Source organism: Dermacentor silvarum, chromosome 4, assembly GCF_013339745.2.
Source record: "Dermacentor silvarum isolate Dsil-2018 chromosome 4, BIME_Dsil_1.4, whole genome shotgun sequence".
Lineage (NCBI taxonomy): Eukaryota > Metazoa > Arthropoda > Arachnida > Ixodida > Ixodidae > Dermacentor > Dermacentor silvarum.
Window position 1 is genome coordinate 37,587,646 of NC_051157.2, and position 18,630 is coordinate 37,606,275.

The window sequence follows — 18,630 nt, forward strand, 5'->3', positions numbered from 1 at the left end:
GTCGTGTTCTCCTTCTGCAGCTGGCTCGTTGGCGCCCCTCGTCTGGCGCTCGTGGGCAAGCGCTCGTGCCACTGCTCCCGCGTTCGTCGTCGTCATGCGCAGCGAAACATGCGCAGCGAAATATGCAACACCCTGTACAAGGTTGAGGACGTCGTGTCTCAATTGTGATTCAATGATTGCTGGATAAAACTTGCTGCTTTCTCTGCGAGGTGCACCATGGTGTGCGACGGTTTTGTCACTAAAATCTACAGCGCGGTTCATGTCCTAATGCGCCATTTTCCCTTTTGCTAGCTCACGAAAAACACAAACAACGCGTCACTACACTGTAGCGTCACGAACGCTTCTAAGTTCTACCAATGCATTTTACGGTGTTCCGTCGCGGTTCTCATCGAGATTGTCCCTCAAGCTTTTACAAGTTTGTCTGCTGTTACGAACGGTACAACAAATCAAGCTATCGCTTGCAAAGATATCAATCCGAGGTCGCTTAATTCTGTCATTAACATTTTTTTTTATTTGAATCGCCAGCTACCAAGGCACTGGAACTTTATGCACCTATGATGTTATGAGACTTCTCATATATGCTTTGTGAAGGACTACTCTCTGACGTTGGAAGCATTGGGCAGAGAAATGTCAAGCGCTCCAGACTACATTGAAACATCGGAACGATATGCGCAGCAATAAAAAATTCAGAGCCCTTCCCCTGTCGCGAAAATGGGGGTAACTTGTGGCAAAACGACGCTGTCGCAGGCGTTCCGCTTCGTTTGCCCTAAAATGAGGGTCGGCAGCTCTTCGCTTACGTTTCGCCTAGGCTTCGGAAGCCCTCACGCTAGAATCGGCACGCTCCAATCGCCGCGACAACCTTCGCTTACCCCCTTTTCTCGACAGGGGAAGGGCTGGTGATTTTGTCTCTTTGGGTCCCACGTGTAACAAAGGTAGTTCAAGGGCGCGTTACAGGTCCCCGAGCCCACAGGGATATATGTGCCATTGAGCTTGGACCCTTTCTTCACTATCCCCGGGTCGGCCCACATTTAGGTGCGAAGCACCTTATGCGCTCGGGCTGTCGGCGTCTCCTGTCGTCGTCGTCACGGCCAAGGAGGTTGTAAAAAAAAAAAAAAAAAAAAAAAAAGTCACCGCATATCCACGACGTGAATGATGATGAGTGGGCGAAGCACCGGGTGATCATTCGGGTATAAACCAGAGCTACGGACGAAAGAGAAAGAGGGCGCGCGTCGGGAACGAACGCTTCTCATTGACACAGTGTATTGAAATAGCAGAAAAGGAACACAGGCCCCTATGGCTTGCCTTTCTGGATATCAAGGGAGCCTATGACAGTGTAATCCAAAAGGATTTGTGGGACATACTGGGCACTCTAGAGGTGGAAGATGGAGTAAGAAATCTTTTAAAAGATATCTATAAAAGTAACAAGGTGCTTATAAAATGGGAAAACAAGGTATCTGGGCCTATAGAGATACAGCAGGGGCTTAGGCAGGGGTGCCCTCTGTCACCTTTGTTGTTCATGCTGTATTTACAAGGATTAGAGAAAAAATTAGAGAGGAGCGGACTTGGCTTCAACCTTTCCTATTTCAAGCAAGGAGAATGGATTAAACAGTCATTACCAGGACTGATGTATGCGGATGACATTGTACTTATGGCTGACAGCAAGGAAGACTTGCAGAGATTAATGGACATCTGTGGTAAAGAGGGAGATAGCTTAGGTTTGAAGTTTAGTAAAGAAAAATCGGCAGTCATGACTTTTAATGATAATCAGGGCAGCGAGCATAGGATACAGGAGGTTACGCTGGAGGTGGTGTATAAGTACAAATATCTTGGAGTGTGGATAAACAATGGGGCTGAGTACCTAACGGAACATGAAAAATATGTGACGGCTAAAGGTAGCAGAAATGCAGCTGTGATGAAAAATAGGGCACTGTGGAATTACAATAGGTACGAAGTGGTGAGAGGGATTTGGAAAGGGGTGATGGTCCCTAGTTTGACTTTCGGCAATGCGGTCCTGTGCATGAGATTAGAGGTTCGAGCAAGGTTGGAAGTTAAGCAGCGAGGGGTAGGTAGACTGGCTCTGGGAGCACACGGAAATACACCAAATCAGGGGGTACAGGGTGACATGGGATGGACGTCATTCGAGGGCAGGGAAGCCAGCAGCAAGATAGAATTTGAGGAGCGATTGAGAGAAATGGCAGAAAAGCGGTGGGCAAGGAGAGTTTTCAGTTATTTGTACATGAGGAATGTTGATACAAAATGGAGGAAGCTGACCAGAAAACTGTCAATCAAATATTTGGACTGCAGGAGGGGTGCAAACCAGGAAACAGCGGTTAAGAAAAAGGTTAAGGAAACAGAGAGGGGTCTGTGGAAAACAGGGATGCAGACGAAATCAGCACTGGGAACATACCGAACTTTCAAGCAAGAAATTGCCAAAGAAAATATCTACGATAATTCTAGGGGAAGCTCTTTGTTGTTTGAAGCCAGGACGGGAGTATTGCGGACTAAGATGTACCGAGTCAAGTACCAAGGTATAGACAAGTTGTGCTGTGCGTGTGGAGAAGAAGAGGAAACGGCCGAACACCTCATACTTTTCTGTAAAGGGCTTAACCCTACAGTGCAAGGCAACGGGGCTGATTTTTTCAAAGCATTGGGGTTTAGGGACAGTGAAAGTAAAATAGACTTTAAGCGGGTAGAAATAACCAAACAAAGGTTATCTGATTGGTGGATAAAATCAAGGCAGGGGTGAAATTTCACCCATCACAAAGTACAAAATATGTTAATAGTCATGGCTAGGTGGCGTATGCCACCGCCCGGTTTAAAGGGTTCAGCCCCATCCATCCATCCATCCATCGCTCTTGTGCACCGCAGCGCCCTTAGCTACGGACGATGTGCTCGGGCTGTCGGCGTCTCCTGTCGTCGTTGTCTCGGTCAAGGAGGTTGGAGGTTGTAAAAAAAAAAAAGAAAAAAAAAAACTTCTGGCGTGGCGGCGCCCGCTAATGCTTACCAGCAGGGGTGAAGCCAGCGCTTGCCCTGACTTCTAAAGCGCCTCCATTGAGGGGCTTTACTGACTTCACCTCTGAAAGAGTGCCGCGCAAGCTGCAGTCCGCGCACACTTTAAGTGCTTTTGTTGTCCGAATGTAAACGCTAGGGTAATTGCAAAATAAAAGGTCGTTGTTTCTGGCTAAAATGTTATATTTGGCTAAGTGTTGATATCAAGAACTCTAAAAAAATGCACCACGGCATTCAGGTTTGCTCCTAAAGCCTGTGAAACAAAGGTGTACATTTAATAGGATCTTTACAGCAAAATTAGCCATCTCAAACATGAAGAACGCGAAAAGCAGGCGTTTCCCATTCCACTACAGTAATTCCACTATTCCCTGATGTCTCTTCGTGCCCTGAGTAAGATGGCGGCGGCCTGGCTTCACTTTCAAAGCAGCATTGCCCCTCCATAATTTTTTTTTTTTTTTCAACCTCCTTCACTATAAAAACAGTTGCACCCTTTGGGGTGCATTTTTGCCACACAACGATAATCGTCATCTATCTTGCTTGCGTTTCCTATCTTGAAAAGTCTGCACTTGCTACTTTCCTGTCGAGAACGCTGTGTCACGCTGATAACGCTCTTGTCGTTCGTGACCGAGAAGTGCCGGGCGCACAGCGTTAAAGAAAGGAAAGCCACGCAAGTCAGATGACGATTATCGTTCTGTGGCAAAAATACGCCCCAAAGGGTGCAACTGTTTTTAGAGTGTTGGTCACGGTAAAGCAAGCGGCTCGTGCTCGCGCTCGTGCCACATGCTCCCGCGTTTGTCGTCGTCGTCTTCCTCAGCTGACTGCGTTGCCGCTCATCATTCCAGCTTAGAATTTCACTTCTCTTCTGTCGTCGTAACGGGGGGAGAGAGAGAGAAACAACTTTATTTAAATAAATATCGTGCTTGGTTACTGTGGGTGGAGCCCCTGCTTAAGGCAGTATGAGCTCATTAGCGGTGTATCACTGCATGCTTCGCATCGCCCCAGGTTTCACGTTAGTGGAGCTCCATTTCACTCAATGTGTCATTTGACACTTACGCATAAAATTTAATTCACCGCCGAAACCGACCCTATGACCTAACTCGCGCAAACTGTAATAACCAATAAAAACTAAAACTGTAAGAAAGGCGTGACACCACCACCACTACTGCCGCCACCGCCGACACTTGTGAGGCAATACAAGCTTCGCTTGAAAAAAAAGAAAAAAGAAAAAAAAAAAAGAAAAGAAAAACGACTACAGTCTGGCTGCCTCGTGGGACCACTAATCTGGAGGTCAATGATGGCACCTGGGACATTTGCAAGACTACATTCTCGGCGCATGCTGCGTTCCTGTCGCTTAGAAGAATCCGCGGGAACTAGTCGATGACGCGTGCGCAGTCTGGCTACATTGAATCGAATTTTCAGCTGCGAGTAGTTGCACGACATTATCGATAGAGCAAATTTTCCTTTTCAGCGCAGGAATGTGTCACAGTTACTGAGCCACCCGATTTTCAGAGGCTGAGTTTCATTCTCGGTATGTATGTCGCTGCCGTTGCACTCATTAATCCTCAGTTATAGCGTACTTAGCGTTGACGTCGAGCTTTTTTCCCGGTCGCGTGCAGCCTAAACTGTTGATAGGATAAGTACGATTGTTATTTTCCTTTTCTACGCCGCGTTGAGGTTGAACTTAAGCGAAATCTTAACTTCAGGCAGTTTTAGCAACGCAAATTTTCATTGCAGAGAGCACTGAACAGCAGCTGGGCCATTCTGGAAATTGAATTTTTAGGACCAGCGTCCATTCGCCAGACCTACTTACCTGCGGCAAAATGGGCGACGAAAACACGGAAAGGCCGTCGTCCGCCACACCGCACGGTTTATCAGAAGTCATTGTGAGTATCAGCTTTCCTGTCAACTGCTCCGTTACTCACACATGAGCCCTCGTTACTATTTTGTGCGAACGATCCCGCGTCTGCCGGTTTCCTTTCAGAACCACATGTCCATCCACAAGATCGAAAGCTTGCTGTGGTTCACGCGTATGTGTTCCGTGCTGTTCACACTCCTGTACATCATTCCACTGCTCGAGTGAGTATGTGCCCATGGTGCTTTTTCCATGCCCTACTTTTCGCAGTGAATCCGGCTTAGCGGCGTTTCGATCGACCACATTCTGAACTTTCTTTTCCTCATTCTAGTGCCAACCCATACACCTGCTACCAGCGGGCGTTGATAAGCAGTGCTGCCACAAGTGCGCTGCGGTTACACCAGCGGATGCCCAGCATTCAGCTCTCGCGAATGTTCTTGAGCCAGCTCTTGATTGAGGACAGCTGCCACTACCTCTTCTACTCGCTCATCTTCTTGTTTGCCCAGCCCATGACACGTATCCTTGGAAGGTTTTGTTTTGCTTCAAAAGGAAATTTTGAAAATACGAAGCCCTGTCATCTTTTTACCACTGAAAAAAAGAAAAACAGGGAGTTCCAGGTTTTGTCCACCGAAAGTTAGGGGACGCAAACCGCCGGGCGTACAAAAGAACACAGAAATGCATACAATAGAAGCCAAAAAGAGTACAAAAGAATGCAAGCGTGGCTTGGGGCTTTGGGCACGCAAGGGCGCTTGTGTGCGCTATTTCTAAATCTCTCTAGTAATGGCCTTAAAGAGTGTCATAGACTACGTATATGAGAAAGTTGCAGTCATGGTGGAGTTTTAAGAAACCAAGAGTTTGTAATATGCACCACCCATGCTGCCTTAGTTAAATGAGTTGTGTCATTGGCAGTTTGACAGAACGCTCATTACTTTCTTCCATATTTTCCTTCTAATTGTTCTAGTCAGGCACTGATTATCAGTCACTTGGTTTTTTCCTTTCTAATGCCGGTGTCACACGGGGCACTTTTGCTCACGATCGAGCGGGATAGGGATCGAATTTGCGCAGGTTGAGGAAAGGAGCCAATCGCGATAGTAAAATTCCATCCTGATCGGGGCCAATCGCAATCGAAAGCGCCCCGTGTGACACTGGTATAAAAAACAGATATACAAGCAAAATCCCTGAAACTCGAAAGAGTGACCACTGGTGTCGCTTGCCATGCATGACTTTCCATGTCAAAATTGTCTATTCTTAAAATTTTAGTCCTGCATCATTCATTTGTGTAGTTAGTGCACACACCATCAAGTTTTAGCATCCAAACATGTGCAGTTGTGGACTGTAGTGTGGAAAGTAAGTTGCAATGTTCATTAAAACTGAGTAGGACATAGCTTGGGGATGAAAGTGTGTTAAAGGGCCCCTCGCCAAGTTTGGGCATTTTAAACAGTTTTGCCACCCTGTAAATCATGCAGTGGCAATCGTGTCTGCAAAGTATCAAGTGAAAAGAGCTGAAATTTCAAACAAAAGCCCATGTGCCAGTCTTCTTGAAAGAGCCCCGCTTCCAGCCAGAGAGTCAAGGTCACATGCACAAATCCTCGACATAAAATGCACTGCCTACAATGTCACCAATGATGGCATAGGGCCTATGTAAATTGTTCAATGCAGTATGCACAATACCGCCACTGGAAGTGTGCCATGAAGCAAAAAAAGGAATAGCAGAAAAAAAGAATGGTGGAGAGACGCTGCCCCTCGGTTGCGGTACGGGCCGCTTGCAGACGCTAGTCGAGGCAGAAGGAGGGAGTGTCTGTGTTGGCAGTAAAACTTGCCTTCTGGCAGCCTGTAAATGCAACATTTCAGTTTCTTCTATCTTCTCTAATAATGAACCAGTCTTACAAATTCATGCGGTAAGATGCTCCCTAGACAGTGCCCTACAGCTTCCAGTGTATAACGGAAAGTAGTAGGTTTATAACCTGTACGTGCTATCCTACCCAGTTCCCAGTTGGCTGCATTTGAATTGCGCAGCTGTGTCCCTCTTGCTGCACGCAACACATTTCATAGTTTGTAAGACTATTGTTGGAACCTTGACTTAACTGTGCAGTGGTGCTGCTGCCTGTGTTTCTCTTCTCTCTGCTCCACTCCGCAAGCTTTTCACTGACTTTGCTGGATGTAAGTACTCCTAGTTAGGTTACCGTGTACGCAGACATTGCCAATGTCCTATTTTTTCCATGCAGAAGTTTGGTGGCCGCTCTGGCCTTCTTGGTACCTGGTTGGTGAACCTGCTGGACCACCAAGGCAGAAACATCCTTCGGCTTGTGGCATTCACTGAAATCTTCCTCATGCCGCTGACAGTGTTCAGCGTTCTGTCGTACGTATTAATGCTTCCATATTGCGTTAAAGCAGTATTGACATCAGATTTTGAACACTTTAAGCCATACAGAAAATACTGGCAAGTGTCATACTTGCTTCATACTTGCTAAGTGTCATTCTTTCTTTGTTTGAGAAGTGTGGGGTAGCACTGCACAACTTTGAATATATATGGCAGTACTCCTTCAAGAAGCTGCTATACCCAACTTATAAAAAAGATTATGTGTAAGAAAAAAGTCATAGCTTACCTTGATCTAAAAAAGCTAGAGTTTTGGCTCTTAAAGATGCTTGCTGTCTTGTCTTAACTCATATCTAGCATTTATGTTCGCTGTGTTGTTCAGCTGCTGAGCATGAGGCTGCAGGATCGATTGCCGGCCCTGACAGGTGCATGTCTATTGTGGGAACATTGCGAAGGCACTCATGTGCTGTGTTTTTGATGCACATCAAAGAAACGTTAGGTGGTTGAAATTAATGTGGAGACCATCACTGCGTTGTCTCCCGTAGCTCATGTGATGGTTGCAGGTTTGGGCATGTTGGTATAGCATGATTTCATGATATGATGTACCTAATCAAGTTCCGTGCTATATTGTGGAACCATGTGTCGCTTTTAACTCCTAACCTTTACGTTTCATGCTAATGTGTTGCACATTTACTGAAAATTCTTGATCATGTGAAGAGTAGTGAATTTATACACGCTGGCCTATCAGGATATGAGCATTTTTCTCTGTAAAAGAATTTTTAGGCTTACTCGTAAGGTCTGCCTTACTCCTGTGTTTCATACAGAGTAAAATGACGAAGAGAGCCCAAGCATCACCTTTCTCAAGCTCGCATTACGGCCTTCCTTGAGCTCGTGCTAGTTTGGTACTGCTCAGCACTGGCCCTGTCACTTATAGTATCCACTTATAGTAATAAACACCATTACAACAATAACATCCCCAGAGCACAAATTGGTGTCCAGCTGTCATTGCTTGCATACAGCAGATACCATACGTAGAAAATGAAAATTGCTTGGTTTAGTATCTTGGATTTGCACATGGGCTATGAGAGGTGCCGCACTAGAAGTTTCCGGATTAATTTTGACCATCTGGGTTTCATTAACGTATACTCAATGCATAGTACACAAGCATTGTTGCATTCCGCCCACATCGGAGTGCGGACGCCACGGCTGAGTACCAAACCCACAATCTTGTGCACGGCAGCACAATGCCAAAGCCACTAAGCCACTACAGCAGGTATGGTTTAGGTGTTGTGTAGGTGTATGGTGTGGATAATTGATATTGTAGGTTTAGAGCAACTATTTTGTATTGGGAAGTTGTACCAGGAGTGAACACAATTAATTTAAGGGGACAGTGAAGGGAAATGTCAAGTTCGGCTAAATTGAAAGATTATGCTTCTGTAATGATGAGTTCATCATTCGTAGCGAGAGCAGAGCTTTTGGAAGCAAGAAAACGATGAAAATGGGAAATTAGAGTGATGTCACCTGTTTTGGGCTATGGGACCTCACATTTGACGTCAACACTGTCTGATTCACAGAGAGCGGCAGAGAGAAAGGTCATGTGGGGTTTACATCAACACGTTCATTTTGGTGCATGTAATTCAAAACTAGAAGCAGCCAGAGGACCTTTGGTAGCAATTTTATAAGCAACCAAGTCATATATATTACCATATTTTCCGGTGTATAAATCGCATTTTTTTTCTGAATTTTTCATTGGTGCGTCTTATAGAACAGTCTGGGTTATATATATATATATATATATATATATGTATTTTTTTTTTTTTTTCCTCGGAAAAACTAGTCGTCAAAATCGGATTGGATGCTATGGTCACGCGAAGCACGCTGGGTTGACCTTCTCTGGCAGTTGCTATGGGTTGTGTGCGCACTATGGAGGTACCAGGTTCTTCTCGTGATCGAGTTGCCAAGCGCCGTGTGAGAAGGATGGAGCAGCAGTGCAAGCGGCGGCATGCCGACTGCGAGTCGATCGACCCCGAAGTCGCCACATCTGCAGATCGCTTTCAAGATACGGCGTGCACCGCTGTGCAAACTATGCAGTTGCTACTGAAGTACAAGTCCCCCCCCTCTCTCCCGCGGTGCCTTCCTGCTTTCCTCGCGTGTGCGTGATTCGGCTCATCGTCGCACGCTTTTACTCACACATACAGCATACGGCGCGCAGGGACAATGTTGTTGCCCTTGCACTTTATACAGAACATTGCGGCGACAACAACGGCAGAAATGTGCCTGGAGTGTCATAACATTGCTATTGCAATTATATAGGAATGGCACCCATACGCTTGCATGTGACTCGCGTTCACAAAGTGAAACGTCACTGTAGTTTTTTTTTTTTTTTTTGCTTACCGAATGAACAGGTGCGTCTTATACACCGGTGCGACTTATGTTTTTTTTTTTTTTTTTCTGGAAACTGCCATTTGGAGGGGGTTGCGACTTATAGACTGGAAAATATGGTACGCTGAAGACAGTGATAGATTTCTAGACAAATAATCTATTGCTCCAACTTGGCTTCATATTTCCTTTAGTGTCCCTTGAAACTAGGAGAGGAAAAGAAAGTGGCAACGAAAAATCGAAAAAAAAAAAGAATATTTTTGCTATTAAACATTAGCCATTTGCTGCTTCGATTAAAAAGCATTAAAATAAGATGCACCTCCTTATTAACTCATTCTCAAATAAAGTTGGCACTGTCACACCTGAGGTATTACATGGCCTTTTTGAACTGCCATTTACTGTTATGCAGCTTTATTCACATGCTAATTTTTAAAAGTGTAAGTATTGTACAAATAAGCAGACTAGTAGGCTAGTTAATATTGCATAACACTTTGTCTCCTCTGTCGTCCTGCGTGCCCTTTTGTGCTATACCTCAAGTATTGTGCATTAATTAGCTTATTTGATTCCTAATTACATAGTGGTCAATTAAAGAAAGTCTGATTTCAAACGATGTTGCTCTAAATTGTTTTTTCATCTAAATGCTTGTATTTCAGACACCCTCAGTGGGGGGAGAAACCCTCAATATTGGAGATATCTTGAACGAATATACATAGCTGTGTTTCGCAGAAAGTGTATGTATGGAAAAGTTTACGGTGATACAGGAGATTTAGGTAGCCAGAAGACTGCGAGCAGTATGTGAAAATCAGCTCATACTGAACTACGATAAAAAAAATGCACCTGAATGTTGTGTGGTAATGTTGATATGCCATAATTGTAATACACTTTTTTTTTGCCATTTCTTTTTTTATTATGAAATGTAAGGAAGCTTATACCTAATATGCATCTAAGGTGGATTTGTTTGGCCTCTCGACAAATTTCAGCATTGGATGTCTCTGAAAAGGTGGATGTTCAACCACCACCATTTAAATCAAGGACCATAGCATTAACATGACCCAAGAAGCCGGACGAACACTTGCACAGTAGCTTGTACAAATGCTTGTACAATTGTCCAGTCCATTCGTTCCATCACTCTTCTTGTGTTTGTCATGTTGACTCTATGGTACGAACCAATTAGCCCAAGAACAAGTTGTGCTAAAACACCATATTTGTGCTTTCTAAGAACAACCATGACTGCATTTAACTACTTTTCACTGTCTTCTAATTAGTGTTGCTTTGGTGGCGTCACATGTAGAAGCAGGGCACGAAGTCACATTTTTCAAGAAAGGAAGCCTGAATGTTTAAAGATATGTGGTGTTCTGACCAATATTACTCTTTCATGAGGGATAATACAAAGGCCCTTTAGAAATACCAATGGCAACCTTAGTCAAATGTTGCACTTTGCAGGAATATGTTATTGTGGTCTTGTCTCTGAGCATCTTCGTAGGCTTAGCTTTGAGATGTGTGCACGAGTACATGGTCTGTATGGGTTTGCAGTGGACGGAGCAGCTTGCTGACTCCCTTTGTTTACTACCGCTTCCTGAGTCTGCGTTATTCCTCTCGTCGCAATCCCTACACAAGGTACGTGCAGTCCCATTTATCAATGACTTCTTACTTTTGGGCTAGATTTGTGGCTCAAGGGCAAATGAGACTCTTGCGTTTGTGCCACATGCACTAATTTCAACCCTATAGATGTGCAGAGACATGTCTGTACCGCAATAGTATACTGAATAAGCATTTATCACCTTGAAAGCTTTTTGGCAGTAAAGCATCAAATTGTCTTAGGGAGCATGGAAGAGCTCACAGATGCAGTTACGAGTAGAAAGTGCAAGTCATTCGAGTGTAAAGGAATGCTGGACTGACTTAATCTGAGTGGTAAAATATGTTCAAGCTTACATATGGAATCGGGCTTTCTATTGTTTTTGTGGAAGTTGCACAGCATTAAATATGTCCCCAATAGTGTTGGGCTTTTTTTCTTCTGCAGTGTATTGTGCTCACTTCTAGATAAGTTGGTGTCACGTTTTATCAGTTGCTAACTTAGAGCATCATCCCTTCAGCCAGAAATTTTATTGATGTTATTTCGTGGTACAAATTGTGGCAGTAAGAACTAAATACATACCTGTATTGTTGACACATTAAAAATGTAATGTGTGAACCTAAAATGGAAAGCTTTAGAATCAAATAATCTGTTTCTAATATTCTCAGGCAGGCTACAGTACATCTAGCCAACTTTACATCCGACTTTGATAGATATCGCATATAAATGATATTGGGAACCACGTTGATGTGATTGTTAGATAACATGGATATCAGAAATGCAGTCAATGCATTTTTTTTTATCTTAAATGTCATCACCTTGCTTCTACAGCATGAGTGTTGGCAGAAAATTAAACCTACTAATTCTGAATAACCCTCTTTATCATTCTCCATTTGTGCTTTCTTGTAAGTTCATCAGTCCCACTGTGATAATTATGCTCCTGTAAACTCTTATCATTTAGACCATACAGTTGGGTGTATCTCCATGCTCTATGTTAGACTTGCTACTCTTATTCTTTTACCTAAATTACCTTCCACATAACACATCTAGTAGCATTTTATACACAGTCTGGTCTGTTGCATGATGCAATTGAGCTTGCCTGAGAACAGGTTGACTCCCTTGTTTGGGCATACATCAAAGTAAACAACAGTGTCGATGAAAGTTTTGTGACATTTAACAGGACTTGATTACTGCTCTTGCAGCATCAGCAATTCACCCTTATAAATAATTGTTAAATGCAAAAACTGACCATATTTTGCTTGCAGATAATTTGCCATGGTCCATGCGTTACCACAATTGATGGCAAAACTTTGTTATTTGCAGTGTACATTAACTAAATTGCCAATGTGTAAGTCATTAAATCACTCATTTAGTCAAGCCTCGTTATAATGAAGTCGCATCAGACAAAAATAGCTTCGTTATGTCCAATATTTATTATCAGCATATATCTGTTAGGCTGTAATAGCAGCGAGACAAATTTTTATTTACTTTGTTATGTTCATGTTTGTTATATTCATGTTCAACTGTACTTAAATTCAGTTAAACCTGCTTAGAACGAACCTCCATATAACGAATTCCTGGATATAACGAAGTTTTTCTATTCCCCCCGTTACTCCATAGAAGCACATGTATTTGAGACCTCTACGTAACGAAATGGCAGCGGGAGACCCCCTCGAAATAACGAATTTTCCCTGCTGACAACCTAGAGATTTCGCCCCAAATTTGGCATTTTTGCGCGAGCAGCAACCGGAGGCACCTTCTCCGCCGCGACTACGTTTAAACCACAATTACGCATTAAGCGGGTACGTGTTAACGAGGGTTGACTATACTATTCTTACTTCGTATAGCTGTCTGCTAATTTGCTGTCGCAATTGATGCTTCGCCTTTCAGGCGAAACTGGGACTTTTTTTATTCATTGCAACTTTAGTGTATTGGGAGTAAACCTTGAGCGATAGTACATACGGTAAGCGTTTCTTCTTCGAATTTTCGTGCCGAACCTGCATATAACGAAATCATCTTTATAACGAAGTTTTTCGGGAATTGGTCAATTTCGTTATATCCAGGTTTAACTGTATACAGCTACAGTTGCTGTAGTTTCACGCTTTTCAGAGAAACGCAACTTTATGTAAATCAATGAATACACAATACAGCAGCTCATTTTATCTGCCACGAGCATTGCGATGGTTTTGCAACTTTGACTTAGAATGACTTAGCTCTCTCCACGTTGTATTGAATTATAACAAGGAGTTCTAGGATACATTGCGTCATCTGCCTGCTGTGTATGGCAACTGTGCTGCAATCCAGTGAAAAGCATCGTTCTCCTCTTCCAGATATTGATTTGCAAAATGCACGTGCAGTCCTAGTGCCCATTGACTGAGTAGTGCAGACTACTCTTTCAAAATGACAAAGGGAATTGCCATCAATTTGCCATTTACCATACACTATTTTCATATAAGGGCCACACTTTGTTAAATTTGGGTCCAAGTTTCTTGGGCACATCCTACACATAAGTGAGAAGCAAATTAGAGCTTTGAAAAACATACATGCTTTCTGGGAACCTTGGGAACCCTTCGTTTTAGGTTTAGTTACTACATTGTCGCTGGTTCGCAACCATGGCGCACTTTTCAAAGATGAAGATGTCTACAGATGTGGGAGCCATGTTGCACCGCACGTGAAGTTGTGTGATGAAATAAACCTTTAGGGCTTTTGCATGAAACATGAATGAAATGTTATGATCGAGTAAATGAAGCCCCGATGTCATCCGAGATATATGGGAACTCAGTGATTCGGAGCTTGCTCCTGCTTCCCGTTCTTTGCGACATGCTCCCAACCGAAAAATGTGCCCCCTTTCACCTGCACAGGACCGTCTTTCACGAGCTACGTCTGGTGACGGAGCACTACGCGTCAAAACCAGGCTGCCCGATGTTCCTGAGGAACCTGCTCTACAAGACGATAAATGTGCTGTCCCAGCTGGCACCTCCGGTCCCCCAGTAGGAAGGCACTGCTCTGCCAGTCTGGCTGACGCCACCACTGGACCACGAAACAAAAAGTTGTGCAGGGGGGAGGGGGGCCCTTGAGGAAGGCCATGCCCTGTGCAGCAAGCAGCAGAGAACTGTGTGTGTGCAGTCTGGGTTGGGGGATCATGCAACTTTCGTGGGCCTTTTCCCACCGTTTCTTTATTTCATCTTGTGCACACCGTAGTCTTCAGCAGAGCTGCAGTGAGAGAATAAAAAATCAGTGGTGTCAACTTCCCAGACATGCTCATGCATGCAACTGCAGTTGTGCACGGTGGGTTGAGCTTGTTTCTTTGCTTGAAGGTACGGGGCGCCTCAAGTGTGTTTGTCAATTGTTTTTCGTGTGTCTGTTTGTTTCATTTGTTTGTTAAGAGATCTAGCTGTCGTAATCCCGGTAGATGTCATTCCGGTATGACTTGCTGCGTTTGTGATGATAATTAAGAGGCAGAGTTAAAAAGAAAAACATTAAATCGTTCCTCTGCCACCTATTGAATGATAAATGGTGTTGGTGGTAAGGTTCAGTAGTGTGTCAAGACTAATGAACGGATGCAGCTAGTCGAGCAAATGCGCAAAGTCGTTGCAGGCTGCCAAAATAACATCCATGACTGATACAACAGAGCAGGAAATGCTCCGACTGTCGTTATCTTTGAAGACCCAAGAACCATGTGTTAAAGAGTGTAAGAGACTAGCATATGACATGATTGTTGACTTCATCGGAGCACTTTTGCCAATAAACTTGCGATTGTGTGTAGAAATAATTTGTCTTTTCTTTCTCATTTCCACCTTATAAAAGCAGAACACATGCATTGCTGCTTTTGGCTTTTCCTCATATCAGTGTACAGCCTCCCACTTCTTTAATAATACCACGTGAGCAGCAACCAGACAGTGTGTCAGTGCCTTGTGGTACGGTAGAGTGGCGAAATGCGCGAGGATAAATGCTTGCGCTTCATGCATTAATGTGCACGCAACTCCCAGTATCGTTTGCTAGGCTGTTTCATTCATTGCGACACAAGTGTGTCAGTGCGACAGGCACTGACACACTTTCTGGTTGGCACTTGCATGATAATAAAAAAATAGATGCCTGTAGAGTCAGCAGCGTTTTCATTCTAATTTCTTTGAAAAAGTTTTTATGCTTACTACTTGCATAATTGTTTGCTTGGTTATTCCGGAAAACTTGGAGAAAACAATGTATAAGTGAATCTGCTGTGTGGACTGGTTTCACCACCTTTCAGCAATTAAAGAAAACAGTGTAGATAATAATGCACCAGAACTACTGTTTGCATTATTTCAATAATGCAAAACTGTTTTATCATCCCAAAGTGACAAACTAACAATTATCAGCAACGATCCTGTGAAGTTGCCCTACTGCCACCGATTATCTGTACTGTACGGCACAAAGAGACGACAAAGAACACTTGCACACATGACAGTGCTGGTTCTGTGTGTAAGTGTTCTTTGTCGTCATCTTTCCACGCTATTTAAACTTGCAGTATGTCGCACCAACTTGCCCAAACAGATATACTCCTTATATGCACTGTTTTTTTTAGTTGCTCACACATGGTGGAACAAATCCTTGCCCATGCAGCATCTCACTATTGCTGGTACAACAGTGCTTTTTCAACTTTTATGGAAGAACTAGGCAGACAACGATGCTAAGCGTTATAACGAAAGATGCAGATGAAAAAAAATTAGATCTAGCAAAATTGACGTGCAAACACCGCAAGTGTGCGGCGAAAAATGTCTTTTTTTTTTATTTGTTCGTACAAAAATGAAAGTTACTGTACGTCTGTGTTTGGGAACAAATGCTTGTGAATAAAACTTCGTACCGTGTTAACTTTTGCTGTATGTGCATACAAAAATACTTATGAAATGTTACAAATTGGTTGCACACAGAAAGCATTAGTACCTGGACGTAATTTGTGACCTTGCTATGAGGCTAATGTTTTCTTTTTTATATCTACCCACAGTTTTTTAATAAAATTGCCTGAGACAGAGAGCAATTTTGTGTGCTCAAATCAATTATCTGAAGAGGCGGACATTACTCACACACAACAAACTATAATGTTCAATTAGTAAACTCTCAAAGTTCTACTGATTAACTTCATTTATACAGTACTTGAGAGCAGATGTTGCGATTATTTATTTGAAAGCTGGAATAAATTAGGTCCTGTACACTAAGTAGAAATTGTGAGACTAGCACCAGTTTTTGAGAAAACCACTCGCAAGGTCTTCCAAGAAGTGTACATGTGGGTGCATAGTTTCCCTAAAGCCACCCATACATGCTTCGAGAAATAAGTAAAGAAACAGCAGTGTGTTTTGTTGAGTGAACTGGGGATGTCTCAAAACTGGCATTAGTCGGGACTTGTGATAATGGCCATGATTTATTACTTCCACACTTCAATTCCGTGATTGCAACATGTGCCATAAGGTGACAGACCAAGAAATTAATTTATGAAAATTTATTAATCAGCTATCTGAACAATGCTTTGTCGTGCCTAGCAATATCGGCATCTTCAAGTAATCCGCCTGAAGAGATGAAATTGGCCTGCCTGGCCACAGGTGAATTTTTTAAAAGAATTCTGTCAGAATAAGTATAAAGCGCACCCATAAAAGCACACTTTGGCTTATGGAACTATTGGAAAACAGAAGTGCACAATGAACATCGTTACCTGGACATATTTGGTGACTTCGTCAAGAGTCCGTCCCGCCACCTTGGCTGTCTGCCTGGTCATCGACGCAGTCATAGACGCGGTCCATTTTCTGGCATAAAAAAAACAGCTAAAAGTTATAACGGCTCTCAAGGACAAAAGTTCTAGCCTCCTGCCTACGGTTACTGGCATTGTGCTCTACACCTTGCTCTCGTTGAAATTTGTCAACTTACTCTGCTGTCATCGTCGCAGAGCATGTCCAAAAGCTTGAGCGCTTATTTTGCCAAATCTGTACTGTCTCTGGAGGCACTCCTGTCACAATGGCTTCCAGCTGCAAATGCGATAGTAATAATTGTCATGAAGACAATTTTTTATGCGCTGGAACCCTGAAGAATCTTACTTCAATTTCCATTCGGTCGCCAACGCACATGATAGCATCCTTTCTGTCGGCGGCATTTTCATATTTACCTAGGAAGAAAAAGGATATCAAGTATGCAAACGGCACTACGACAAATTGTAAATTTAAGCAACCACATTAACAAAGAAGAGCTTTTCTACAAGCTGTGGCACACTTTTCTTGTTTAAATGTATACTTTGTGCATTAGAATGATGGGCATCTATGCACATGGGTGGGCTTCAGTCCCAAAACACAGTAAAAGTGTACCTCGCATATCAGGCTACAATAGGGCCGTGTCTTACACTGTGCACTTGAACGAGCTCACTGTAACTGCATATAGGAAAGAAATACCCTTAAATCAATGGTTCGTATTGACCTTTATTATAACAAAGTTAAGATACGGTGATGTTGTAAAGCATGGCACTAAAAATGCTATCATTTCACTAAACATGCTATCATTTCATGACGCAGTACCAGCTCTTGCATTATACAAGCTTCAAGAGTTGTGAAGTTCTTGCGCACACTTAAACAAATCTCTTAACCGCCTGAAATAAGGCATTTTGTTTTCAGATGTGGCAGCTTATTCTGTGTGCACTTGTTCAATAAAGACAGTCTTCATTTGGTGCTTCATGATTCATTATATATCTTTGAAGCTGTCCTCACTGTGAATTATCCAAGTCAAAGTCAGTTAATCATATTATGCGCTAGTACGCTCAGGTCAGTTATGTTTGCTTCACAGAAGAGGAGGCACGCCAACTTGCAAAGTAGGTGCATCGATCGAGTGTTATTTAGTTGCTCTCTGACAAGGAGATGAAAGTTGCACTCTAACAGGTTTCAAAGGAAAAAACATGCTGGGAGGCACGAGTTCCGCGGCACTTGCAAACATGTGCACTTTGTTTCATACTAACGGCAGATGGTGGCCATGAGGTCGTCGAAGGGCAGTTCTTCCTCGCGTTGTTGGCCGGCGGTCCTTAGGGCGACGGCAGCGAGGATGAGCGTCGCCACAATTGACCTCATTTCGCCCTGCGATTCGGCGCTGCTCGTGGCCCCAGCTACCGCCCTTTTCTTGTTGCTGTTGAGCCCGTTTCATTTCCACATCAACTTCATCTTTGTTTCGATCTGCTCTAAGCATGCGGCGTTTATAGACGACCGTGTTCGTCTCGCCTTCCTTCGTGTAAGCGTGGCGCAGGCGGCTAGCACGAATTGCAACTATTTTCCTTGTTTTTCGTACACGTATTAGTAAATTGTAGCCCTCGGAAACGTACGTTACCATAATTGTGAATTCACTTACCGGTACGACACGATCACATTTTTAAAAAGCGCGCTGATTTGCGATCGGGCTGCTCACGAAACAAAATAGCTTTATATTTAAGGGCGCGCTCGAAACTAAATTAACGTTAATTTTTACGCTAAAACACAAGCTTTGAGCACGTTTTTTTAC

The 18,630-nt window shown here is 43.3% G+C and overlaps 2 protein-coding genes and 2 long non-coding RNA genes across 6 annotated transcripts in view; 1 reads left to right on the top strand and 3 right to left on the bottom strand.

Annotated features, from left to right (window-relative positions):
- Positions 1–4,384: 4,384 nt before the first annotated feature.
- On the top strand, positions 4,385–14,585 carry LOC119449794 (transmembrane protein 33). 3 transcript variants are annotated; one of them, XM_049665445.1, is made up of 9 exons: positions 4,386–4,537; positions 4,626–4,646; positions 4,744–4,892; positions 4,991–5,085; positions 5,193–5,377; positions 6,954–7,021; positions 7,087–7,220; positions 11,091–11,174; positions 13,992–14,585. In XM_049665445.1, the coding sequence occupies exons 3-9, from the start codon at positions 4,830–4,832 to the stop codon at positions 14,122–14,124; spliced, it is 762 nt and encodes a 253-aa protein (XP_049521402.1). In that variant the 5' UTR covers positions 4,386–4,537; positions 4,626–4,646; positions 4,744–4,829; the 3' UTR covers positions 14,125–14,585. The 3 variants fall into 3 exon arrangements, with proteins under 3 accessions (XP_049521401.1, XP_049521402.1, XP_037568987.1); XM_049665444.1 differs by lacking the exon at positions 4,626–4,646 and having other exon boundaries at positions 4,385–4,537; positions 4,790–4,892; XM_037713059.2 differs by lacking the exon at positions 4,626–4,646.
- The window catches only part of LOC119449796 (uncharacterized), a 20,431-nt gene continuing 16,063 nt past the window's right edge, over positions 14,263–18,630 (bottom strand). Inside the window, exon 5 of the mRNA XM_037713061.2 lies at positions 14,263–14,343. Within this exon, the coding sequence (XP_037568989.2) occupies positions 14,335–14,343 (9 nt within the window). The 3' untranslated portion in view covers positions 14,263–14,334. The remainder of the gene's footprint in view (positions 14,344–18,630) is intronic.
- Positions 14,504–18,630, bottom strand: part of LOC125944680 (uncharacterized) — a 16,667-nt gene continuing 12,540 nt past the window's right edge. The window contains exon 2 of the long non-coding RNA XR_007466357.1: positions 14,504–14,829. This is a non-coding gene — a long non-coding RNA (uncharacterized LOC125944680). The remainder of the gene's footprint in view (positions 14,830–18,630) is intronic.
- Positions 17,113–18,325, bottom strand: LOC119448559 (uncharacterized). The gene is made up of 3 exons (XR_007466358.1): positions 18,098–18,325; positions 17,193–17,260; positions 17,113–17,123 (listed from the first exon to the last, which is right to left on the bottom strand). It is a non-coding gene; the product is annotated as an uncharacterized LOC119448559 (long non-coding RNA).

Coding starts and splice junctions, on each gene's coding strand:
- LOC119449794 (XM_049665444.1), top strand. CDS start 4,830: ATGGGCGACGAAAACACGGAAAGGCCGTCGTCCGCCACACCGCACGGT. Junction 7,221..11,090: donor ACAGTGTTCAGCGTTCTGTC/GTACGTATTAAT, acceptor ATGGGTTTGCAG/TGGACGGAGCAGCTTGCTGA. Junction 11,175..13,991: donor CGTCGCAATCCCTACACAAG/GTACGTGCAGTC, acceptor TCACCTGCACAG/GACCGTCTTTCACGAGCTAC.